Source organism: Kogia breviceps, chromosome 17 (assembly GCF_026419965.1).
Source record: "Kogia breviceps isolate mKogBre1 chromosome 17, mKogBre1 haplotype 1, whole genome shotgun sequence".
NCBI lineage: Eukaryota > Metazoa > Chordata > Mammalia > Artiodactyla > Physeteridae > Kogia > Kogia breviceps.
The window spans coordinates 7495532-7523114 of NC_081326.1; the positions used below are offsets into that span (position 1 = coordinate 7495532).

At 43.2% G+C, this 27583-nt stretch overlaps 1 protein-coding gene and 1 long non-coding RNA gene across 4 annotated transcripts in view; one reads left to right on the forward strand and one right to left on the reverse strand.

Annotated features, from left to right (window-relative positions):
* The window catches only part of CLVS1 (clavesin 1), a 240996-nt gene that overhangs the window by 122736 nt on the left and 90677 nt on the right, over positions 1-27583 (forward strand). For all 3 annotated transcript variants that reach the window (XM_067017992.1, XM_067017991.1, XM_059043116.2), the window contains one exon: positions 26253-26427. In XM_067017992.1, coding sequence (XP_066874093.1) covers positions 26253-26427 — 175 coding nt within the window. The remainder of the gene's footprint in view (positions 1-26252; positions 26428-27583) is intronic.
* LOC136792943 (uncharacterized) overlaps positions 1-27583 on the reverse strand; it is a 137578-nt gene that overhangs the window by 81000 nt on the left and 28995 nt on the right. The window lies entirely within an intron of this gene.

Consider the following 27583-nt stretch of genomic DNA (forward strand, 5'->3'; position numbering starts at 1 on the left):
ACAAATACACGTTTTCAAAATCGGAGGGTAGTAAAACAAAACACGTCCTAAATGTAGAGGCAGGAGCCAGCCTTAAAGTGTTTCATTGGCTTTAAGTTTGGCATCATGCCTTCTTCTGCAGGAAGAGTCCTCACTGTACAGAGAACGGAGCCAAGTGGACAGGCAGAAAGGCAGATGCCCTAGGCATTGTCCCTAAGGTACTAGGACCTCTGTTTAGGATGCAAGATATCTTTATATTTGAGCAATTAAGAACAGGGCTGAGGCTGTTCACCTATGGGCAGTTACCAGCCCTGGGTGAGGCACTGAAGGGGCCCAGCCAGAGCCAGACGAAACGGGTCTGCAAATTGTGCTGGCGCTAAAGCTGGACAGAGGCATGAAGCTGTTGAAGCCAACAGGCCTGTGTTACCACCCACAGGTGAATGCAGGGTCCTCTGGCCGGCTGGCCGGCTCTCACTGCGCTCCGTGGGCCACGGTCCGCACGCATGGCGCATTCACAGCTGGCTGTCCGGTCTCTTTTGGGGCCTTCGTGAATATGCATGTCTCACGTCACAGGCCTGGCCCCCAGGCTGGGAACTTCCCCCATGCCTGTATCCTCCAGCGTCTCGCAGGAGGGTCCCTCATCAATTCTGCACCCACCATCTGGTATCGTTGGGCGGCCAGCTCGCCAGGCGCCGCGTGCCTCCGTGAATTACAACCCGGGCGGATTTGTTTCGAGAGTCACGCAGATGAACTTTTCCCTGGGGTTTAGAATTTTGTTTCAGACAAAAACGTATACACGGGAGACAGTCTGGCAGTATTTTCCACGTTTTAAGGCTGGAGGCGAAAGCCAAGGTTGTATCAGCAGGTTGGGATAAAGCTACCAGAATCTAATTGATGGCTTTGAAGGGCATTTTCAGAAGACTTGGATGTGAACACTCCTGAGTGAAAACAGCTGCTGTTTCCTCTCTTTGAATGATGCTGAACTCACCGCCATTTCCTGGAGGGCTTTTAATGCTTAGCATCTGCAGAATGGCGGATTCAAAGAGTCATGAACATGTGTCAGTCGGCTTTCCAGGGGAAAGCGATAGAATTTCTAACCTTCAGTTACCCACCTCCTAAAACCCCAGATTCCTGAGAGGTGTTTGCAGGGAAAGTGCTAGGTGGTGGTTTGCCCCAAATCTCTCTGTTCGCTCCAGTGGTGAGCTGGGCTGCACCTGCTCTTCTCTCCTTGGAGCGTCCAGCGGGCTCCCCTTGTTAGCACCCACCTCCTCATACCTACATCTCATCCTGGCTCCACTGTGCCCCTTGTAGAGGGGGAAGAACTCTCCTCCCCAACCAGAGGGAGCTCAGGGCCCTTCTGAGTGCATCACTGGCCTGGTGGGAGGAGAGAGAAAAGATAGCAGAGCAGAGCCCTGCAGAGAGGAGAGGGCTCTGCCTCGGACTCAGCAGGGAGAGGTCTTAGCTCCTCTGTGACTTGGCCAGTGAAGCCTGATGTCAGCATGTATTGCCAATTCCCACCTTACACAAAGCTCCCTGAGCTACCTGTCTGCCTTGCTTGGCATCCCGTTCACCACTGCATTTATCACGCGAGATCTACTGCTTGGTTTTCTTCTTGGTCTCTCCCTGAATGGTAAGCTTGAAAACCAAAGCTGTGCTGCCTTCACTTCTGTTGCCCCTGCATCTGGCACAGTGCAAGGCACACAGAATTCAGTTACCCTCTGCTAAAAAAATGAGTGATACTTTGTGCATCTTTTCAAAGTTAATTGTGTCACCAAAATCCTATGAATTTGGCACTCTCATTTTGATTATACAGACAAGGAACTTGAGTCACAAAGAAATGAAAAAACAGTAACAAACTTGGCCAAGTCAAGCTGGGAAGTTCAGATGCAACATTCACACCCTACTGTCTGGCTCCAGAGCTCCCACCATTAACCACTATGGCCACAAGTGGACCATCCCGAGTGTAGTGCAAGATAAAGCTCTCTTTAATTCAGTAGGGCCAGACGGGGCACGGCGCTCAGCACGCTGTAGCAGGGTTAGACTCTGTCTCCAGGAAACGGGGCAGCCTAGCTCTGCCGGAGAACCCCTGTCTCCTCTACGACCCCACAGCAAGCTGCTCAACCCCCTGCCCCCAATTCTGGCAGCCTGCAATACAGACTGGAGTATGTGCAAGCTGGCCTTCTATCTCAGCTGTTCTAGAATTGAGCATCGGGCCATAGACATGGGTGCTCCATAAATGCATGAATGAATGACTATCCAATAGGATCTGAGACACTGTTCCCCTTGCTGAAGGAACCAGCTCTAATTTTTTCCTTGGTTCCAATATTTGCCTTGACTTTTTAGCTATAAGACATACTTCTTTGGTAAGTATTCATTTTTTTCCTCCTGCTTATTAAATTGAGGTTTTGCAAAAGGCATACCGTTTGGGGTCTCAACTACCTAAGGAAAAGTGCTATCCTAGAGAGAGTGAAAAAGTACCATATGGAATGGATATGGAAAATTACATCCATGTGACCCACTGTTACCAAAGGCAAATGCTTATTTTTTGGCTCAGAGCAGCTCATCTGCTGCTGTGTAGAATCTCTTTAGTGGTAGTTTTCTAATCTATCATATTGAAGGTTTTTACTAAAAACAAACCCCTTTATTAACCTATATTAAAGAGTACATTGCTACAGAAGAGCAATGCACCTGCCAGCATATCCACGAGAGCCAAGATGAAGCAAGTTCAACTTTGTTTCTCACGACCATGTGACCCGTACACTTAACCACATTTTCCTCTATTATAGTTCTTGTAATTGTATTTTTTCCATTGTTGACAATTACCTTTATGAAAATTACTTATAAAATCCCATCTGCATTTTAATTTTTATTCTCAAAGCAAAGACTGACATGGCATTGTTCAAGACCCTCATACGAGTGCCCCGTACTGGATGCTTTCACAGGCTGAGGGCCGCTCAGAAAGACCACAGAGCATGTGGGACACCCTTTTCTAAAAGCAAGGGGTGTGTTCAGGGTTCAGAAGCAATGCTTATAGTCCTGGGTGAGAAGGAAACTCTTCATTACATTTGGAGGACTGGATGTTCTCTAGAATATTGTGCCAGCTCTTTTCTCTCTGCCCTGTTAGCTGCTTCTGGGTGTGTGTCTGGCTTGATAGCATGTGCAGATGTTTTTCAGCTGTTACAGGAAAAGAACAGGTCTTTCAAAGGTCCAGCCTTGACTAAAACAGAGTGGAAGCAGAAAATGGGAAAAGGAGGAAAAGAAGAGAGGTAGAAGGAAAGGAAGAGGTAGGGAAGAAGAAAAGTGAGTGAAGAGCCTTGTTCCTGAGCTGGGGAGGGCTGTGGATGGAGACAGCAGGTGCTGGAGAAATTGGATATGGAGGCTGGCAGGGTCACTGGGGGCAGGGCCGCGGAGGGCCTTGAGCTTGGGTTGTAGCGCAGGTATTTCAGGAAACTCAGCCAAAATCAGCTCAAGAGTGACTGACTCCACTGCCCTAAACCCATATCCATTCTTGGTTATTTTAGACAATGAAGAGAGAGCACACTTAACTCTGTGGTGATATACTTCATAAAAAAGCGCCTTGGTCCAATGGCTTAAGGTAGAATTGTGTCCATCAAATCTTAACGGACATTTATTTTAAAATGAAAGAACTTCCAATGTGCCTGCATAGGGCATTTTGCTGAAGTTATGGAATAACTTATGGAAGTGAAGTATGGAATGGAACTCAGCCTGTGTTTCCTACCTCAGGCTACCTGGGACCTGCCCCCAGATGATTATATCAGAGTCTCTGGGCACGGGGCAAGGCCATCGGTATTTTGGAAGAACTCCCCAGCCGTGACGCCAGGGCTGAAACCACCGCCCTGTAGAGGTGGTGTCCTCTACCCATGTAGAGGACACAGATGAGCAAACTAAACAGTCAAAGAGAGATCAAGGATGGGAGTCTTTCAGAGACCCTTAAAGCCTGTGTGAACACGCTTGTGTTCACGAAGATATACTAGGACTCCTACCAAACACTAATGAGTTTCCATTTGTCACCACTTTCTCACTAGCAAACCTTCAAGATTTTGCTCCCCTGAGGTTTCCTTGTAAACCGGGAAGCAGGTATCGCTCCCAGGTAATTCATTCGTTTGACAAACCTCGAGTTCCTGCCCTGAGCGAGGCACAGTGTCGTGAGCACGACAGAGGGCAGTCCTGTGCTCACGGGGCTTCTGGTGTAATGGTAGAAACAGTTGTGAAACAGTTTATCACACGAACAATGTCCCATCTAATTTTTTAAGCACAAGTGTGATACTCGCTCAGGAGAGAAGAACGGGATTCTAAGGAATGGAAAGCAAGGGCCCCTGATCTGCTCTGGGGCAGACAGTTGAAAGGAGATCTGAAAGAGCCAAGGTTAGCATCCCATATCAACAGCACAGTCTGCGCCAATGTCCTCAGGTGGTGAAAGGCACGGTATATTCAGGGAACTTAAGAAGGCCAGTCAGCGGGAGAGTTACAGCTTGGGTGGAGAGTGGAACTCACTCCTGTAATGGTGCTTTCTCCTCTTGTTAAATGTACGCACACTTGGAGTGGTTGCACAACTAGCTCCAAGGGGGCACAGGTCACAAAAGGGGGCTGCAGCAGCACCGAGAATGAGCCCCAGCGTACAGGCACTGATGCAGAGCAGGGGCAAGATAAAGCCACACAGAGGCTGGTAGGTGGGTCATCCTGAGACACACAGCAGGAGGAGGCCGTTGAGAGCTTTAAGGAAAGGACCGGCAGAATGAGGTTGGTCTCTTAAAAAATCTCCTCTGCCTGTTGGGCTGAGAATGGATTAGAGGGCGGTAAGAGTGAAAGCAGCAGAGGCCAGCTCCAAGGCTGTTTCCTGCAGCGGTGAAGATGACTGGAGGAGCAAGGTGGTGGTGGAGAGAAGGTGACCTGGACAGGCCGCAAAGTTACCAGGAGGTGAAATCAGCCGGGTTCTGTGGCTGCCTGGGAATTAGGGCGAGGAAGGGGAGAAGGCTGGGGTCAAGGATGCCGCTCAGATTTCTGCATGTGAACCTGCGTTTGGGATAGTGCCTGAGGCAGGAAGGAATACAAAGACGGAATTCGGGTTGTCATATGGCACAGAACACACGCCGGGAAGTTTCTGTTCTTTCTGTCTGATCCCCCCCCTGAGTGCTTGGAACCTTCTTGATCTGCCACTTGGAGTCGGTAAAAAACCATCTGAAATGATTTGCAATTCGCGCGTACTTGATTCCAAACTCCCAAAGGTTTCTCTTTTGAAAATTCCAAAGAGAAAAAAAACAATAAATACAGAATTAGCCTCCATACGTTAAAGTTTCACAGGGCAGGAATCACCAGTTGGTGAAGGATCAGTCTGCGTAGTTACATCAAGCCCTTCCTGGCCTTCTAGCACTTTCCAAACGCAACACAGGTGTGCACTACACTGCCTGCGTTTTTTAAGCCCCATCCAAATAATCCCTCAACTGCATCACTGAGGCACCTGGTCTCTTTGCCATGCAAGAAGTGTTGTAAGAAAGGTTTAATTTTGCCTGCTGCAGAGATTAATAAGTCTGTGAGGGTGTTCGATGAACTAAAATGCATTAAACTGTGGCTCCTCTCTACTCACCCTCCTCCTCAGTGTTTCTGACCATGGAAGAGAATCGGGGGTCTCACGCGGGTCACCGCTTACTTCGTTTACCAGAGTTCTGGTTAGCACCTTGCACTCGGTGTGTTTTCTTCACTTCTTCTATTTCCCAAGTGAGCTATCTCTCTTGCAAGCCTGTGTATGTGGCATTATCTGATGTTGTACTGGAACATACTTTTCTCCTTGTTGTAAAGCACGGGTGATAATGCATTGCAAGAGGGAACCATTTCAATAAACCATTAGAAGACTTTTGGTTCCTAAATGGTAGTCTTTAGTACTCGGAAGACAATAAGATAATGGTGTAATCTACCATCTTGTTGAAAGTACACACACATTCAAACAATCGTCAGCCCCCAGACAGCTTAGAAAATGCATATTCTTCTCCTCCCCCTTATATCGTTATGTTTTTGTTTCTATGAATTGAAATCAAAGGTAAAGCAAAAATGAGCAAAGCAATTGCCATTTTTAGCAGAGGAAATGAAGCTGAGGGGAAGCCTTTAGTTAACTGTGTGATTCCCAGTCACCCACATGGTTGTGGATGGTAGCAGAGTTACAGGGGCACCTGGCCCTTTCTTATGAAGGCTTCCTCACTCCTCTCTGCTTGTGCAGCTGAACAGAGATGGGGTGCTGCTTGCCTGGTGGGCTGCCGTGGTGGGTTGATGGAGATTTCTAGAAAAGTTTGGGATGCATGAGGAAGTTGGTAGGGAACAAATGCATGTCCTCATCTGTCCCAGAAAGATGTACCTGGCACCATGGCTGGTCCTAGTAAGTCACGTTATGGGGTATATGCTGAATCTTGTCCTTCCTCTCTACTTGCTCAGGTCTGGACTCCTCCAAGGAATTCCACATTGGCAGGGCATCCCAGGAAGGTCTAAATCAAACAGGGTCTTCTCCATGAGGCCTTCACCCCATGTTGAACAATCTCCCTTCCCCATACAGGGCTGTAAGGGAGCGACCCTGGGCTCCGAGGGAGGTTCTGGGGCCGTGGGGTGCTCTCAGGCCACTTGAGCTCCAGCCCAAGTGTCGTTCACACAGATGTTTACGGAATGACTTCTTGATGCCAGGCACTGCTCTAGGCTCTGAGGATACAGCAGTGAGCAAAGTGCATGGAGATGCTACCCTTGTAGAGCTTCTATTTTAGAGGCTAACTAACCGTGAGGTTCTGACAGATACGCAGCGCTGAGGCTCTCAGGTTTTCCTGAGTAGGGGAGGCAAGGGCGGCCAAGAGCCCAGCTGAGCCCTTACATGGAAACCCATCACCTGGGCAGAGCTGGTGTGTCTGGAAATGATACCACTCTGAGAGCAAGGCCTGACACTTTTCACCGTGTTTTCCTTTGATACACAAAAGAAAACTCCAGGTTACAGAGAAAGACAGATGCATACAAAGGCACAAAACATAACTTCAGATTAAGAACCCCTGCTCTGGGAGGAAAAAGCCTTAAAAACCAGTCTCTTCTGACTTCTCTTCCAGACAAAATGATATAGACGGGCTTCCCTTTGCTGCTCTACACTAACCATAGCTCTAATCCCTGGAGATGGCGCGGAAGACAACCAGACAACCTCTCCTTGCTGGAAGGTGGCAAGGAGAAGGTAAACTGGTTTAAGGCCCCGGGACTGGAAAACAGCACAGCCCTGGGTTATCCTACATCCTCACCCACGGAAGAAAGTGACCAGGGTCAGTGGTTCCCGGCATCCAACTTAGCAACAGAAGGCAGCCCAGGTGGCCTCATTCCTCCCGCTGGGATCTAGCAATACTCTCTCCAGTGACATAAGGTGAGCTGTGCATCATGAAAAAATAGAAAGTCTCAGCAAAAGAAAAGAAGTTATAAAAAAGAACCAAGTGGAAATTATGGAACTGAAAAATATAATAAAAGAAAATTTAAAAACTTTGCTGGATAGTCTCAATAGTAGAATGGAGGAAAAGGACAGAGTCGGTGAACTTGAGGACAGATAAATAGAATTTAGCCAATCTCAACCGATATAAGATAGACTGACAAAAATTGAACAGAGACTCAGGGATCTGGGGGACAATATCATAAAATCATGTATTTGCATGATCGGAGTTCCAGAGGGAGAGAAGAGAGTGGTCTGAAAGAGCATTTGAAGAACAATGACTGAAAACTTCCTAAATTTGGTGAAAAATGCAAACCTACAGATCCAATAAGCGAAATGAATTTCAAACAGAATAAAACAAATTAAGACACATCATTATAAAATATTTGTGAACTAAACACAAAGAAAAAATCTTGAAAGCAGCCAGAGACCCATTACATATACAGGAACACTAATTCAAGTGACAGTGGATTTTTCATCTGACCATGACAGCAGAAGGAAGAAACATGGCATTTTTCCACAGCCGAAATAAGACAAAAACAGAAAGACAACTAGAAAATCTTCAAAAGCACGGCAATTAAGCAGCACACTTCTAAATAACCCATGGGTCAAAGAGGAAGTCTGAAAGGAAATTTTTCAAAGTATATACCATTAAATGAAAATGAAAAGACAACGCATCCACATATGTGGAATGCAGATAAAACAGTGCTGAGAGGGTTAACTTATAGCATGAGATGCTGCTATTAGACATGAGGAAAGAGCTCAAATCATACACCTAAATGTCAGCCTTAAGAAACTAGAACAGAGAAGAATGAAATAAACCCAAAGCAGTCAGAAATATGTAATAATAAAGAATGGAAATCTTGAAATTGAAAGTAGGAAAATAAAGAGAAAATCAAAGCAAAAAGTTGGTTCCTCCAAAAAAATCAATAAAAATTATAAACGTCTAGCAAGACTGACAAAAATTTTAAACACAGAAGACACAAACCACCAATATCAGGAATGAAATGGTGATATCACTACAGATCCTACAGCCTTAAAAAAGGAAATAAAGGACTATTATGAACAACTTTATTCTCATAAATTCAACAACTTAGAAAAAATGGAGCAATTCCTCCAAAACTTGTTACAAAGTAACAAAACTCAGTCAATATGAAATAGATAATCTGAATAGCCCCATAACCTTTAAAGTAATTGAATTTGTAATTAAAATTCTCCTGAAAAAGAGTCCTCCAGGTCCAGATGGTTCCACTGGAGAATTTTACCTACATTTAAAGAATAATTAACACCAAGTTTACATAATCTCTTCCAGAAAAATGAAAAGGAGGAACCATTTCCCAATTCATTTTATGAGGCCAATATTACCCTGAGGCAAAACCAGATCAAGGACTTCTCCGGTGGCGCGCAGTGGTTAAGAATCCGCCTGCCAATGCAGGGGACACGGGATCTATCCCTGGTCTGGGAAGATCCCACATGCCGCGGAGCAACTAAGCATGTGCGCCACAACTACTGAGCCTGCGCTCTAGAGCCCGCGAGCCACAACTACTGAGCCCGTGTGCTGCAACTACTGAAGCCCGCGCACCTAGAGCCTGTGCTCCGCATCAAGAGAAGCCACCGCAATGAGAAGCCCGCGCACCGCAACGAAGAGTAGCCCCCGCTCGCCGCAACTAGAGAAAGCCCGCGCAGCAGCGAAGACCCAACGCAGCCAAAAATACATATAAGTATAAATAAATTAATTTTTTTTTTTTTTGCGGTACGCGGGCCTCTCACTGTTGTGGCCTCTCCCGTTGCGGAGCACAGGCTCCGGACGCACAGGCTCAGCGGCCATGGCTCACGGGCTCAGCTGCTCCACGGCATGTGGGATCTTCCCGGACCAGGGCACGAACCCGTGTCTCCTGCATTGGCAGGCGGATTCTCAACCACTGCGCCACCAGGGAAGCCCAATAAATTAATTTTTAAAAAAACCAGACCAAGACAGTAGAGAAAAGGAAAACTATAGATTAATACCTTTCATGAACGTAGAATAAAAAATCATCAAAAAATTTATCAAACTGAATCCCATGATATATAGAATTATACACAATGACCAAGCAGGATTTATTCCAAATATACAAGGCTAGTTCAACAATCAAAATTCAATCAGCACAATTCACCACATCAACAAGCTGAAGAAGAAGAATCCTACTATTATATCAACTGACACAGAAAAAGCTTTGACAAAATTCAGTACTCATTTATGATTATTTTAGTCTTACGAAAACTCAGCAATTTAGGAATAAAGGGGAATTACTTCAACTTGGTAAAGAGCATCTACAGAAAACCTACAGCTATCATTACACTTAAGGGTAAAAGACTGAATGCTTTCCCCCTAAGGTTGGAAATAAGGCAACAACGTCCACTCTCACCACTTTTATTTAATACAGTATTGGAAGTTCTAGCCACTAAAATAAGAGATACGAGATAACACTACACACCTAACAGAATGGCTAAAATAAAAACAGTGACAACATCAAATACTGGGAAGAATAAAGAGAAACTGACTCATCAATATTGCTAGTGGGAACCTAAAACAGCAGAGCATTTCTGGAAAACAGTTGGACAGTTCTTTTTTTTTTTTTGCGGTATGCGGGCCTCTCACTGTTGTGGCCTCTCCCGTTGCTGAGCACAGGCTCCGGACGCGCAGGCGCAGCGGCCATGGCTCACGGGCCCAGCCGCTCCGCGGCATGTGGGATCCTCCCGGACCGGGGCTCGAACCCGTGTCTCCTGCATCGGCAGGCGGACTCGCAACCACTGCACCACCAGGGAAGCCCGACAGTTCTTTTTAAAAAAACTATGCATGCCATTACCATCCAACCCAGAAATCAGACTCATGGGCATTAGTCTCAGAGAAGTAAAACTGATATTCACATAAAAGCCTATACACAAATGCTCAGAGCAGCTTTATCTGTAATAGCCAAAAACTAGAATCAGCTCAGATTTCCTTCAAAAGGTTTAACAAACGGTGGCAAATCAATACCACTGAATATTACTCAGGAATAAGCTATAAATGCAGCCACGTGGATGAAACTCCAGGTAATAACGCTGAATGAAAAAAGATAGTCCCCAAAGGTTATATACCATAATGTTCCATTTATTAGAATACTTTTGAAGTGACAAAATTTTAGAAACAAAGGACAAGTTTAACGGATGCCACGGTTTAGGGAGGAAGGATAAGGGCAGCATTAGGGCCCTTGCTGTGATGGGTCTGCTCAGCATCTTGCCTGGGATAATGAACGCACCAACCTATATGCCTGATAAAACTGCACAGAACTAAATGCACATATACACACACACACACACGACTAAAACGGCATGTGAGTCGACAATCATGTCAACTGAGAAAATATTCACTTCCTCCCTCTTCTTCTTACATGTAAAGTTGTTCCCACCCCCTCAATACCAATAAGTCCATCTTGGCACCAGTTTCTGCCAAGCTTCCACGCAGCGTTTGACTCCTTCTCAATGAAAGCGCCCGCGGCACCTGTCAGGAGGTCAGCATCAGCAATGAATTCAAGCCTACGGGCTCATCATCCTACAAAACAGTCTCTCCAGATACATCGAACCGGAATCTCACCAAGAGAGATCTAATTTGTTAAAAAGAACAAATTAAATGGCATAACGAGAAAACAAAAGTGTAGGACATTCTACAGGACAAGTAACATGGAAATAAATCAGTTTTTAAAAACTGATGTCTGGGACTTTCCACTTGCTTTCAGCCGTCCACACATATATGCATACACACGCATATGACAGATAAAACAACTACGCCAAATGTCGACAACTGTTGACTCAAATGATGGGTGTATTCCTGTGGTATTCTTTCTACTTTTTTGTTTGCCAGGACATTCTCTTAGGAAAACGTTGGTTGAAAAGAAACCCCGCTGGCCACGTGGGGGTGGCATGGTCTTTCAGGTGCCTTCCCACTGTGATATTCAAACACTGAAGTTCAAATCTTGGCACTGATATTTGTTAGCTGTGTCTCCTGAGCCTCGTTTTTTCCCTCATGTGTGAAGATGAAGGCTTTGGAACAGTTCTAAAATTCTGTATATCTTAAGGTCAGCAGAGAAGCTGATTCTAAATCTCTCAATAATCCATTCACATCGTGAACAATCCTTATTGCCAGCACATTTTATCTTTCAACTTGAATCTTTCAAACAGTAATTTAAGAAATTTCTCTCTTCTTCTGGATCCAACAAAGAGAGAAGGAAGGAGAGAAAGTGTTCTTTAAATATCTGAAGAAAGTTCTTTGCTCGCCCGCCACCTACCTCCCTTCTGCAGCTAGTCATTTCTAGCAAGTCAGATCAGTATGTCATTATATTGTATACCGTATGCAAGCCTCTTTAGTCATATTTGACTTTCCTCTGTCTCCTTTTCCAAAGCCTGTCAGGCCAGGTTTTAGCCAATTTGCTCCCATTGCTCTCAGCTGCCCGACCCGTGTGTCTTACCCAAGGATAAGTCCCAAATTTGATCAGAATTCCAGGCGTGACACCATCATTCCCCTTCCAGGATATAAAGCCGAACATGATTATGAAGATTTGGGCCGACAGGCGTGTTTGCCCTTAAAGCCCAGCTTCAGGAGCAGAGAACTGAGAACCCACCTCCCCTCTCAAGATGTGAGTCTCCCAGGAGAGAGGATGCCCGAGTAATGCAGGAAGAACAGTGCAATGGAAGTGAGCTAAAAGCTATGAACTTAGGGTACACTGGGCATGTGGGTTTTAGTGTCCATCCTAACAAATGGAAGAACGTATGAGTCATTTTCTTTTGTAGTTGCTCTTAATAAAATGTACATTTTTATTTGTTTTTTTAAAGAGTAGTTTTAGATTCACAGTATAATGGAGAGGAAAGTACAGAGATTTCCCATATACCCCCAGCTCCCATACATGGAGCCTCCCAATTATCAACATCTCTCATCAGGATGGTACGTTTGTCACAACTGATGAACCTACACTGACACATCGTAATCACCCAAAGTCCATAGTTAACATTATGGTTCATTCTTGGTGTTGTATATTCTATGGGTTTGGACAAATATAGAATGAAAGGTATCCATCATTATATTATTATAAAGATTATTAACTATCTGAGCTAGATCTGGATAACTTGCTGCAACTTCTACACCAGCACTTGCTGCTTCACCTTGCACTTTGATGTTAAGGACATGGCTTCTTTCCCTAAACTTCACAAACCAGCTTCTGCTAGCTTCAAACTTTTCTTCTGCAGCTTTCTCACCTCTCTCAGCCTTCACAGAATTGAAGAAAGCTGAGGCTTTGCTCTGGCTTAGGCTTTGGCATAAGGGAATGTTGTGGCTGGTATGACCTTCTCACCAGACCCCTAAAACTTTCTCCATATCAGCCATTAGGCTGTTTCACTTTTTTTTTTTTTTTTTTTAAATCATTCATGTGTTCACTAGAGTAGCACTTTTTAATTTTCTCCGAGAACATTTCCTTTGTATTGGCAACTTAGCTAACTGGTGTTAACAGGCCTAGTTTTTGGCCTGTCTTGGCTTTCAACATGCCTTCCTCACTAAGCTTAATTATATCTAGCTTTTGATTTAAAGTGAGAGACATACGACTCTTAACTTGAGCACTTAGAAGCCATTGTTTGGTTATTGGTTATTGACCTAATTTCAATACCGTTGTGTCTCAAGGAACAGGGAGGCCCGAGGAGAGGGAGACAGACAGACAGACAGTGGAAGAGCCACTCAGTGGAGCAGTCAGAACACAGACTTTTATCCATTAAGTTATTATATGGGTGCGATTTGTGGTGCCCTAAAACAATGAAAATAGTAACATTACAGATCGCCGATCACAGATCTCCGTAACAAATACACTAATAATGAAAACGCTTGAAACACTGTGAGAATTACCAAAATGAGATACAGAGACACAAAGGGAGCCAGTGCTGCTGGAAAAACGGCGCCGACAGACATGCTCGATGTGGGGTTGCCACAAACCTTCGCTTTGTAAAAACTCAGTATCCATGAAGTGCAATAAAGCAAAGCTCGGTAACACGAGCTCTGCCTATACCGCATGCGTACAGGCATACAGGGGTCAAGACTATTGTAACAGCAGAGGGTGTCTGACAGGGACAAGTGGAGATTTATAGCTGATGGGCAGGGAGAGGGAGTGGATGGAAAATTCCTAAGAGGAATTTGGTTAGGTGCCAAGGATGGGGGGGGAGAAACTTGGTTTAAGATATTAAAGGTGGGGAGATTCTCAATATTCTCAAATTTCTCAATATTGTCAATATTCTCAAATCCTGGCTTAGCAGGATGTTTTGCAAAAACTGGGCTCTGCAGGCCAACGATGTGGACCAAGGAGGAGGCCTGGATGAAGAAAACACTCAGAGGAGCCTGACGAAAGTTTGGTCAAGGTGGGGGGCTTTTTGTCAGGACTCTGCCGCTTCCTGTGGCAGGAAAGCATTCCTGACAAAGTATCGGTTGACTCAAGGCTGAAAGAGTGAGAAAGAGCCTGGTGAGGAGAAGGGAAAGAACAGTCGAGGCACAGAGGAAGAAAGTGCAAGAGAGAAGCAGGAAAAGACTGTTGATTCCACACACCGCTCAGCCTCCCATCTGAGCCGGTATTTCTTCCTTCGCACGTTCTGTGAGTCTCAGAGCGCTGTGACAGGCATACGAGGCCCAGGAGTCAGGACCCCTGCTATGAATGTGCAACCAATCGCTCATGAGGTTTCACTGAGCATCTCTGGACCTGAACTTCACCATTTAAGACACAGAAGTTACTGGCATTGGGGATGGGGAGCTTATTCTGGGGCCTGTACTGCACACGGCAGGATATTTAGCATCAATGGCCTCCGCTCAATAAATGCTGGCAGCATTCTCCAAATACTGTAAAAACAGGCGGTGACTCCCTCCCATACACATAACCGGATGTCCCCCTAATTGGGGAGGGAGTGATCCTACCTTCTGCTGAAAATCCCCTTGTAATCACCAAGATTCCTTGTAGCTCTCTATTGCTTCATTCTATTTGAATTGTAAATCCATTCTGGAAGAACCAGCCTCATCTTAATCCCTCCTCCCTCCCTCCAAGCTTCCCCAGAGTCCAGAGAATTAAGTGGGTGGGTAAGTACCGTCCCATCTTCCTGAATGTGGGTGAAAGAGACAGAAAATTCCAGCTCTTTCCTCTGGGAATGAATGTTCTTACGAGCCAGAACTAGAAATACCCTCCCTGTGCCTTGACTGATAGAAGAGGAACGGCTAATAACCTACCAGTCTGCAGCAGATGAGGATCAAAGCAAGAGGGAAATTTTGAGATAAAACTTCCCAGAGCCTGAGCATTTAAATTTTCTCCTCTTTGGAAATTAAACCGCTGATCTTTCTAAGTCGTCCTTTACAATCTCTGAGATTTCGTTAGGATAAATATAGGCGATGAAATCCTCCTACGGCAAAATTCCAAGTCCTAAAAATGTTGTATTTTCTCTTTGTGCGAGGAATGTATTTAAAATGTATAAATTGTGTCTCTATACATATGTAACACATTTTCCAAATTCTGTTCTGCTGTTCAGAGTAGGATGTTTTGGACTTACGTTGAAGATAAATGTATGCTGATGTTTTACAGTATGTCCTGCAGTGCAGCTACTGTTAGGTGGCAGGAACAAACAATAAGCACTGGCTCCAATTGCTCAGAGAATTGCCTAGTGATAACCTGCGATGTAATTAAGTAAAAGAGACCAACTGTTGTCTTTAACCACCTCCATAAAATGATTCCCTACAGAGGCATCTGACCTTCCCTAAGTAAAGTTACCTTAAGGGGCAAAATTAACCCTCTAAGCACAGTCCCTCAGCTAGGAAAAGTCAACCAGACCCTGCACTGGTTTTGTTGTTGTTGTTAAATGAACCATGTAGAGCCTGTGTTTATTTTTTTATGAACATTTCAAGAGTTACCTTTTGTTTTGGTTCTGATTCCCAAAATAAGCAGGGTAAACATATGAGCTTGTGTTTTGACTGGGGGTCTGTAAGTGAGTTCATGGGCGCTTCCAGGCCACTGGTTTGGGAAGGGGGTGCAGGGAGAGGGCACACTGCCACTCTTTCGTCTCCATGACCCAGCCCCTGAATTGGGCTGGGTTGGGGCCCAGGGAATGTACGTGTGGAGCCTCTTCTAGGAGAATTCTAGAAATTCCCACATCTCTATTCTGACATGTCTGGTCCTACCAGGTAATTATTAAAGGCAGAGCACTCAAGGTCCAGCCTGTCTTCTGAAACCTCCAAGGGGGATTTTTCTGCTGAAGTGAAGCACACGTTCAGTTCTGGAAGAAAAAGTACGTGCGGTTTGCAAAAGGCTTGTTCCTTCTGGGCATGAAATGCATTTATCTTAGTTTCAGAAGGATGATCAAACTGCGTGTCATTATTGCAATTTGTGAACCATCACACGCATTACAGGAGTTGATCAGGACCAAAAAGTCCTCGTGTCAGGCTCGCCTCAGTGGTAAGGGGCTTCCTGAGCCTGAGAGCTGTGACGGTCATGGGAGCCTTGGACCTTTCTCTCTCTGAGAATCCAATAACCTCGAGGTGTCTTGAGGAAGATGAAACAGCTCAAGGGTGACAGCCAGATAGAGGGTGCCTACCTGGAAACCAGCCGACAAGTTGCGTTTCTATCAGAGTAGATTATAAAGCTCTCCTGAATATATTATCTACGAAAATAAGCTTTTTCTTTCCATTATGTAAGGATTTCCTTGTGGCTCTCTCCTTTTAATCGTGCATACGTTTGATTGCTGGCTGCTGTTTAAGCAGCTTATGATTAAGAAGGCTAGAATTTTCAAAAGGGGAAAAGGATAAACCAACTTTGAAAACTTCAACCAGACTGCAGACTCTCTGAGTTCAATCAGCCTCTATTAAAGCTTCTGATGTGAATTACCCATATTTTTCAGGTTTGAGACTTCTAGTTACCGGCAACTAATTTTAGAGCCTTGGGACTTCTCTTGGTTTTAAGATCTTGCTATCCTGCCAGAATACATTGATCTCTTCGTTAAGTACAGAGGTTTGGAGTTTTCATTGGAGATGGGCAATTTTATGAATTAATTAAAATTATGAGATGCTGCATACTTCCAACTCAAGTCACAGGTATGCCTGCCATGAAAGGTAACATCTATAGAGTTGTTTTGCTAATGCACTCTTTAGTTCAAACTGTCTTGCACACAGTTTGTGATTTCAGAAAGGAATCTCCTAATTGCAAGAGCGATGGCAGCATATCACTCAGAGGGAAGGACCTCAGGAGGGCAAAATCATTCAAAGCAGTGTAGTACCATGGGATGTATGTTTTCCTAAAACGCCTCCTCATCTTATTGTCCAGTGTCTTATCCTGAAAGTGATTTTATGGTTATAAGAGCCAGACAGACTTAGAGGAAATAATATTCCATTTCAAGCAGTGGCTAGAACACTACCAGGAACTCCACGCAAGAGCTATAAATAACAATTGAATTCCACTGGAAGTAAGAGTGATGTAGCCATTCATATTCATTCACCCATGTCAGAGGAGATCTTGCTGTTTGTGACCCCACTTAGGCTGATATGATCATAGCTCCATGTCTAGTCTTAAGTGCTTTTTTTGCATTCTTGAGACTCTTCCTAGTTTTTACTTTTCTGAAGCTTCTCAGCCAAAGAGTTACCACAATAGATAAGCATGACATTAATTTGTCATAGTCATTTAGTAATAGATGGAATGCTCATAGCTCACTTCCGTCGGGGTGGTTTTTTCCTTCTATGGCTGCTGCTTCCTATAGACCCTGGCCCAATCCCCATCTAGAGGGCTAATGCAATAAACCTCTTCCTTGCTTGCATTTCGGCTGTCTTAAAGTGGTGTTTTGGGACCAGTTCTTTCCCAGTGGGTTAAGAATCCTGTGGTATACCAGCCTTCCCATCTGTAGACATCCATCTAGCATTTATTATTAACTGTTCTAGATTGTAATCTTCTTACTGCCCACACTAACCTTACGTGAATACAGCCACGGCCCTCTCCTAAACCAAAATTAATCCTTTTTAAAAAATAAATTTATTTATTTTATGTATTTATTTTTGGCTGTGTTGGGCCTTCGTTGCTGAGCGTGGGCTTTCTCTAGTTGCGGCTGAGTGGCAGCTACTCTTTGTTGCGGCGCGCGGGCTTCTCATTGCGGTGGCTTCCCTTGCGGAGCACGGGATCTAGTAGGCACACGGGCTCAGTAGTTGTGGCTCACGGGCTCAGTAGTTGTAGCTCGCGGGCCCTAGAGTGCAGGCTCAGTAGTTGTGGCGCACGGGCTTAGTTGCTCCTCGGCATGTGGGATCTTCCCGGACCAGGGCTCGAACCCGTGTCCCCTGCATCGGCAGGCTGATTCTTAACCACTGCGCCACCAGGGAAGTCCCCCCAATTAATCTTAAAGCCTGGTGGTCTTTCCACTTCTCGAATACATGGTACTTAGTAGCATATTATTTTATAAATATGAGCCACGATGGAAAAAGGGCTTAAGGACATACATCTGCCATCACTGCTCCTATCAATGAGCATGAGAGGCACTGAAGAGGAGAAAATGTACCCAGTGGTGCCCCCAGAGTGGGTTTTGTCTATTTTCAATGTTTCAAAGCTTCCAACAGGTGGGTTTAACACGTTTGCCTTCATTCTTTTACTAAGAACCATTTATTCAGCATCTACTATGTATAGGTACTGGTGATTTACAGGGATTCAAAGACAAATACTACACACTTCCAGCCCTGATGGAGCTCACAGTCTAGGTTAGAGAGGCAAGTGGTCCCTTCTTGCAAAGAGAACAGGAAATGTTCTCTTCTGCGGACATGGCTTCCACTTAGGGTGATATTTCATCACGTGAGTGGCAGGAATGCAGACCCCACACAACCGTGCCCTTCTAGGCACCCCCTGGACAGCCCCGAAGTCAAGTCATATTAATAACTAATATTAATATTGTGCGTTGCTGTCCTGGGTGCTGATTCTTACTGTGTCAGAACTAGATACAACTATAGCACCTCTAATTCACTTCCGACCCAGCAGAGTTCCTTTTGTCCTTAATAGCACCTCTGACCTTCCTCTCTTTACACCCACACCTAATCTGTAACCAACTGCTGGGTACCGGCCCTCAGAGTTCTTCTCACCTCTCTATCACTTCCGTTCAGCTCTCACTTGCTACATTGCCATGGCCTCCTCTTAATTGGTCTCTGCGTCTCCAGTCTCCCAACTCCAATCCACAGAATCTCTGTTACCGGTTCAAATCTTCCCAAAGCATAATTGCTGTTGCTCCCTCACTCTGCATAAACAGCCAGTAGTTCTCCCAGCAGGCAGGATGAAGACGGATCACACCTCTAACCTTATTTCTACCTTCCTTTACACTTGCCCCAGTGGCACTGGCAGACTCGCCATCGCTCCCAGTACCACAGTCTCTGCACCCGCAGAACGTGCTGTTTACGAGGCTCCTTCTGCTCCTTTCCTTCTACGCCCAGCATCCAAACCTTCCCATTCTTCACAGCCCAACTGAAGGCGTCCTGAAACCTCCCAGCCATGGGTGACCTTGCCTTGCGACTCCCAAACACTCTGCAATTCCTGTGACTTTCCACCTGATATCATGTTCACGTATGTAATAATGAAAACCAACATGACCATCAACTCATTCTATGGATAGAACAAGTCAGCTGCTCTATGACTTTGTGTACATTAGCTCATGTGATCATTACCAGGGAGGTAGGTGCTATGATCCTCTTTCTACAGATGAGGAAACTAAACCACAGAGAGATAAAACTCACTTGCTAAGTTTACACAGAACAGCTGAGATTCGAATCAGTCTGCTAACTCCAAACCCTATGCTTTTAATGACTATGCTTCACTGCCTCCCATGTATGTATTTTTTTAATGTCTTCTATTGGTTTCCATCTACTAGCAGAAAAGTAAAAAATATCCTTTGATCTTATGTGTCTTCCACAAAGTAAAATTTTGTCATATCTTTGAATAAATGCCTTCCTGATTCCTTATCCGGGTCTAGGTACTTCAAAACTTTTAAAATAAAACATTGAGTGATGATAAATTTCATTAACTGTTTAAGTGAGCAGATAGAAGCATTTGATGTTAATTTCATTCTCTTCTATTCTTGGGAGAATTTAGAAGCACTTGGACCAAATGTAATAAAATATTGTTTTTATTTATTCAAACCATCTCCTCATTTAAAATAAAAAAGCCTGCCTGAATGGAGGCAACCCTAAAGGATGAATTCATTGTTTGTGTACATACACACACACACACACACACACACACAAATGATTTATACACTTGCTTACCACAGAAACACAAACAAGGAAAAACCCTGGCAAACTGGAATTTGAAAACTTTAGTTTCAGTTTCATTTTTAATGGTGGATATGAATACTTTGCATTCTTGTGTCTATATCCTGAGATGGATAGGCCTGTCAGGATTGGTCTAAAGAAACAGTCTCTTATCTTCATACTTTACTTGAGTGAGAGAACACTGTCTTCATTTACATCACTATTTTCTCTATACTAGTTCAGAAGCTGGGCCCTGTTCTTAGACAAGAACATTACCCTTTATGTTCTGTCCTCCATAAGCAAATGCTTGAGTTGGAGGTGAGTTGGGGCTCCCTCCCTCCCTTCCTCCTCCCTCCGTTTCCCCTTTTTTCTTCCTTTCTTTCTTTCCTCCTTCCTTCCTTTCCTTCTTTTTCTTTTCCTTTTCCTTTCCTTCTTTCTTTCTTTCTCTCTCTCTCTTTCTTTCCTGCCTCTCTCTCTCTCTCTTTCTTTCTTCTTTTTCCTCTTCCTCCTTCCTTTCTTCCCTGCTTTCTCCTTCCTTTTCTTTCTTACTCCTCTTAATCATATGAGCTTCATCAAACCATAAGAGGCAGAGTTAAATCCCAAGCTTCTGTTCTCTGGGAGACCATCCCTGCTAAGAAAAGTAATTAACTAATTGACTTTCCAGCTAACATTCAGGGCAATACATTCAAGGTTAAGGTCTTGCAAATATTAATTCTACCACAGCAAAGCTAAACATTTTTGTTAGCATCTTCCTTGACCTAATATTATCTGAACACAATGATTTTTTTTTACTTTTTCTTGATTACCTCACTGAGAAACATAGATTTGTTTGCCTAGATGCATAATGACACACAGAGACCATCCAGCTGAAACCTGATTCACATACAAATTATTAGAACCCATTCAGGAAAATGTATCACCCGAATTCCCATTCCAAACCACTTACCAAAGACCCTCCGCCCTAGAAGAGGAGAAAATAGGTTCATCTGGACAGAACACAGTGGAGTTTTGCACATTTCCTATTGTCCTGCTGCCATCACCACCATGAAAGCAGTGTAACCAAGAGGGGTATCTCTATATTCCATGCAAGTACAAATACTGCCTCCCATCCTATCGGGATGAACTTTCCAATTCACAAAGCTCCTTCGCACATGTAATTTTGCATAACCGTGCAACAGCCCCCTACATGGAGAAAGAGGAGATCACCCCACGTTGGACTTCAGTCTTCTGCACAGAGTTGCATGCTTGTCGAGGGTCAGAGCCAGGATGTCAAGCCCTTGAGTATAGACTCTTATGCCACTTTACTAGGAGGGTTCTTGCCATGTCTAGAGGCCAAAATGCATCAGAAGAGTTGCAGAGGGAACACAGGTTGCTCTCCATGTTGGCTAAGGCGACATTATCAGAAAAGGGGCGAAGTGGGAACTGTGCAAGTCATGCTGTGGTTATTTTAGTGATTCACTTTGAAAGAGACTTCAGATGGGACGAAGAGATGAAGAAACGTACTCAGACGCAATGTTTCTGCACCTGCTGCAAAGAGATATTGGTGGCAAACCATCTGCACAACTAGTTTGTGGTTTAAGGAGGACCCTAAAAATCTCCAAGCAACAGTCATAAACACAATGATACTGATGGTAAAGTGAAGAGGTTTCAAGAACTGGCCCAAAGAGCTTTAACTACTAATATTAACAGACTTCTTGCTGTTACATGCAGAAGAATTAGCACAGATATATGCACTGTGATTTCAGAATTAACTAAGAGGCTTCCCACCACTTCTTCTGAGAAATGGTGTCATTGGCAACCACACCATGTCTTTAAGTGGTTATCTGATCACAGGTTGTCTCTTTTTTCTTATATGCGTCTAGCCCTGGGATCTAGGTTCTAAAATCTCCACTAAAAATTCAAAGCACAAAGGAATCACTTCTTGAAACTTAAATATCTTCTTATAGATAAAACACTGTTTTCCACTATTTTGCATCTCATCTGTATTACGCTGTTGACTTAGATTTTAAAGCCTCAGGTGGCAATGTTGGGTGCTCAATTCATAAAAACAACAGTAGAACTACAAATGCATCATTTTTCATAATCTCTAATTGCTCATAATATAATGATGAACCTCCACCTATAAACCATTAATAAGTCCTAATTAATATAAAATTATCCTTTTTTTGAGAAAAGTTCTTTACATTTCACTGGCGATTTGCAATTCACAGAGCTTTCGCACATTTTCACATTTGAGCTTTTAATTATCAAACTAAAACTGATATAATCCATAGCTGACTATGTAAATGCCTTGCAAATTATAGAAGAAGACTGAAAAAAATCTAAATATCCACTTGTCACCTGTTAGTTCGTTTCGAGATAAGTGCTCAGCTACACTGATAGAATTGCGATTGTAGGCAATACAGAAAATAATTCCCCCCCCTCTGGTTTATTAGAGTTAAACCATGCTATAAGTCTAAATGAGTTGGTAGAATTAGTAAATTCTGGAAATTCTGGAAGAGATTCATGGAAACCTACCATGGCAGATTACAAACTCCAGTAAGCAGTTTAAAAAAGTTAACTTTTTACCTACAACAATTGTAGATTTACAGAATTATTGTGAAGATAGCACAGAAGGTTTCCGTATCCCCTGCATTGGGTTTTCCTTATTATTAATATCTTACATTAGTATAGTATATTTATTACAACTAATGAACCAGTACGATACATTATTATTCACTAAAGCCTATGCTTTATGCAGATTTCTTTGGTTTTTACCTAATATCTTTCTTCTGTCCCAGGATCCCATCCAAAGTATCCCATTACATTTAGTCTTCATGTCTCCTTAGGCTCATCTAGGCTGTGACAGTTTCTCAGACTTTCCTTGGTTCTTCATGAACTTGACAATCGTGAAGAGTACCGGTCAGGTATCTTGCAGAATGTTTCTCAATGAGAATGTACCTAATGTTTTCTCCTTGACTAATCTGGGGTTATGGTTTGGGGGGAGGAAGATCACAGAGGTAAAGTATGATTTTCATCATCGTGTCAAGGGGAACTACTCTCAACATGATTTCTCTCTGTTGATGTCGACCCTAGTCACCGGGCTGAGGAAGCGTTTGTCTGGTTTCTCTTGTAAAGTTACTCTTTCTCCCTCCCTTTCCACACTGTACAAGATCTCTGAAAAAAATGTCACTATGCTCAGCCCACACTTAAGGAGTGAGAAGCTATGTTCCACCTTCATGAGGGTGGAGTAACTATATAAAGTATTTGGTATGTCAAATTATAAAAAGCTGAGAGGATTTCACAACTCAAAGATATCATAAATAAGAAAGAGGAAAAAGATGAGGAAATCCATGTGAGGAAGCCAGGAAGTGAGGAATTCAAGCTAATGATCAGCTAAGGTATAGGGGGCGGTCACACCCCTCAAAGGGGGTAAGCCTCATGACTTGAGACCCATTGCATTCAACTTTTTGCTGTCCAACTTTCTAGTTCTTCTAGAAGAGTGAAGTATTCAAACATTTGGAAACTATTGTGAATTCCAAAGTGATTTTACTTTCCTCCTGGGATCAGCCCGTAAGTGTAAATACTTCACTCACTGCAAATGCCTACCCATCAGTAAGGTTCTGGTCCTGAAAACACATAAAATAGTTTTCAGGTTTCCAAGAGTCAATGTTTCTTTCTTGGGAGTGAATACAAGTGGATATGTGATGGAAGAGGTGCTATCTCTCATTTACAGAGGAGTAAAATGCGGTAGCAATTAAGTGATTTGCTGAAGATCTTCATAATCAATGATGTCTGTCTTCACTATTCAACGAAAAGGGCTATCTCAAAATTTTCCAAAGATCTACTTGTTGTCAAATACAATAGCCCTTTCTCCTTCCTTGTTCTCCTTCATCTTTCTGTTGCATTTCACTTGGTTAACTACCTCCTGGTGTTGGGTAGCTATTAATTTATAACAAACCATCTCCAAACTCAATGGCTCAAAAAAGCAGTCATTGACTGTTGCTCACACATCTGTGAGGCAGCTAGAGCTTACCTAGGCTGGGGCCAGCTGGGTGGCTCTGCTTCTTTCAAAGATGTGCTAGCTGGCTGGCTGGGGAGTCACCCTTCTCTTCAGTCCCGCAGTCTAGCTGTGGCATGTGTTTTTCCATGACAACGGCAGAAAGCAAGGGAACACATAACATCTGAGGTCTCTAAGAGCTAGGCCTCAAATTGGTACACTGTCATTTCAGCCACATACCATCAGTTAAAGCAAGTCCCATGGCCAAATGGCAAGAAATACACTCTCACCAATGAGGTCAACACACAGCTAGTGTGCGGATGGCTCAGACAAGTGAAGAACTGGGGTCAGTAATGCAAACTATCATATCCTTCTTGAAACACTACACCCCTCTTTAAAAAACACATTACTATCATGATTCTCTGACTTTTTATTTCCTTAACCTTTCTTCCTTCAACCTCAGAACTGTATGTAAGCTTTACATACGGCTTAGCTTTTCTGAGTTTCCTGATTCTCTCCATGTGTGTATTCATGCTAAGAAAGCTTATCCAGGATCAGACTCTCTAATTCCCTAACGGTCATTTGTAGTTTACCACTGGGCATTTCCATATTTTCCTTTGGAATTGCCTAAGCTCACAATCTTCCCAATACAAAGCTGTATCTCTAATAAAGACTTGGGTCTTTAGATCATATTTGCTATGAATGCAAAAGCAAGACTCGAAGTCCTAGTGAAAACGTACCCTACATTAATAGGAATTTGACATCTCTAAAATTTGGAAGAGAATCTATGTAAAAGAAAATGATGAGAACATTATTAAAAACCATTTCCCATGAGAAATGGTTAAAGTTACTAATATATATATATTTTTTAATCTAGAGATTATATAGGGCATCATGTCCACCATGTTTAGATAATTTAGTGTGTGGTATAGGAAGACCTGAGGTTCTCTTCTTTGTAGCAGAACTACACTCAGTGGGTGGATTTGGGGGAGGAAAAGTTTTGCTTGATATAAGGAAGACATTTTTAGTAAGAAGAACTGTACAGAAACAGAATGCACTAATATCTGTATTTTTCACGCGTCACTTCTCTTTCCTGAAATGTCTTACTCTTTTTCCCACTTATCCAAAATCCTATTTACCCTTCAAGGCTTAGTCCAAGCTTTCATTCCTCTGTAAGCTCTTCCTGATTACTCAAATTTTATCAATCCCTTTCAACTCATTTTGCTAATCTCCTACCCCACCCCAACTAAATTAAGGGCTCTTTGAAAGTAGAAACATGACATACTATTCTATAACTTCAAGTATTAACCAGAGCTCTGAGCTTGTAACAGCCATTCAGTAAATTCTTACTGGTTGTTTGTTTTGTTTTATCGAAGTATAGATGATTTACAATATTGTGTTAGTTTCGGTAGTACAGCAAAGTGATACAGTTTTAGGTTGTTTTGCAGATTACATTCCATTATAGGTTATTACAAGATATTGAGTGTCATTCTTTGTGCTGTACAGTAAATCCTTGATGTGAATCTGTTTTCTGTATAGTAATTTGTATCTGTTAATCCCATATTTAATCCCATATTTTCTGATTTCCAATCTAGAATCATTAGATTTGGTTATAATTTGAATCGGATTCAAATGCTCGGGAATCTGATCGTTTCATCCGGTTTCACAAGACGATACAGCTTCTGATTGTAATGACAGCCTGAAGGAAGTAACAGATTTTGCCATCACTTGACATCCACAGAATTTAGAGATCCTTTAAGATCTTAAATTTTTAGCTCAAATAATTTGCTGGGGGAATTAGCAAAATATGCCATCATTTCTTCGTGTCTGAAAATTATTTAAAACAAGTATCAGCTGGTGACTGGGAATATATGATGTGGAAGAACACACACAACACTAGAGAACTGTCACTCTAGTTTGTATTCAGGTCTACCTGTTGTCATAGTTACTGTTGTACTCCAAGCGATTTCCTTCCTGAATCACACTCTGCAAACCTTCAATGAAAATAAGCTATTCTTGCTTTATTTTTCTCTATTCATGAATTGAGGCTAAAAAATAGCATCAACTGCACAGTTGTATTTACACTTTGAGCAAGACTTTAACCATACAAAAGGAGCAAGAGGTTTAATCAAAACAAGTGCCTCTGATGAAGGTCTTACCTCATTTTTTTCAGCAATATTCATTAAGCAGCTAGATACTGGGGCCACAACTATGGTTATGGCCCAGGAGGGAGAGACAAGTAAGGGATGCATTTCAATGAAATGCAATCAGGTCTGTGGTGGAAGCAGAGACTAGAGACCCAAGGAAACACAAAAGAGAGACACCTTGTAAAGTTTGGGGTTCTGGTGCAGTCAGATCAAAGGGAGGTTTCATCCTGTGATTCTCAAAACATTGTTCCTGTGAAGTTTAGCAAATGTATTTTCTGTCACTTTGGGTACAGGATACTGGGCTCACGGAGCAGAGAAGCGAGGCAGCCAGTGCTTCACACACAAAGTCCTATCACCTGCTAAATATTCATGCACAGCCTCTCCTTTCTGCTTTGGCTACAGGAACTCCTTCACAGACATCCTCCGGGCCATCCTGCTGTCATTGGAAGTCCTTATTGAAGACCCAGAGCTTCAGATAAATGGTTTCATTTTAATTATAGACTGGAGTAATTTTTCCTTCAAACAAGCCTCCAAACTGACACCATCAATCCTCAAACTGGCCATTGAAGGGTTGCAGGTATGTTCAATGAATGTACCATACGAGATAGTATGCGACTGTGTGCTCTTTTCTTATTGCAACCCAGGTAATGTTTGTCTTTGAGAATGGAAAAAGAAAACTTCGATAGAATCCACCTGTGAATACTCCGTATTTTTACCCCAGCCTGAGTTGAGATGATTTTTTTAAAAAAAATTAGCCTCCATTTTCATTAACAACTCTAAACTACTGTCGCCACGGGCACAAATTACCTACAGTTGCGATTATGAATAAAGCTTGGAGATGTTTAGCCAAATCCATGTGGGAGGTCACACAAATTAAAACTAGAAAACATCTACTTTATGAGTGTGCCCTTATATTGCAGTGGCATGGAAGCTTTCCAGGGTTTCTGGAAGCATCTTTGCACATGAAAACATACCCGGTGGGTCCTCACTTCTCTGAAGGCAACGTGCTGAGGTGTTTGTACTAAAGTAAATCATTTCAGGGCACAGGGAGCATATGGAACTCTACTTCCTGTTTGTGTGACCAGTTGTCAGGACTTGGGGAAGGGGTTTTTGTGCTGTGTAGAGGTTAGGGTCGTCAGTTCCTGGGGTCCCTTCTACTTTTAAGGACCGGTGATTCCATGAAAAGTAGCAAACTCAGAGCTAAGCAATGCTGCTTAGCCTCCTGGTGATGCATTATCATTGTACAAAAGAAAAGGCATAGTTCAGGAAGATTCAGAATCAGCACAGATAAAACTCAAGTCCACTCTTCATTTTGTAGGAAGACGGACTCCCAACAGACGGCAGGTACATGCAGCTACATAGATCACAAACTATTTGTGAATTCTCAGATCAAGCAGGCAGGACTCAAGCTCTTCAAAGTACAAGACTGGGAAACCTATTTTAATCACCCATCATACTCTAGTGTGATGAGTAATCAATGGGCCTGTTTCTTACACTGTGGCTGATTCTCATTTGGCTCCCGGCAAATATGCAGCACTTACAGGGCCTCTGATAAACTCATGTTTATTGAATGGAACTTATTTTGTTGAAAGGGTTTCCTATTTCAGAAGAGGAACAAGTACACACTGTTCCAAGAATGCTACATTATCCTGGGGAGTTACATCACACAGTGTATCAGGGGCACATTTTAAAATTTGCTTTTGCATTTGTAGACTACAGAGTATCCTGCCTTG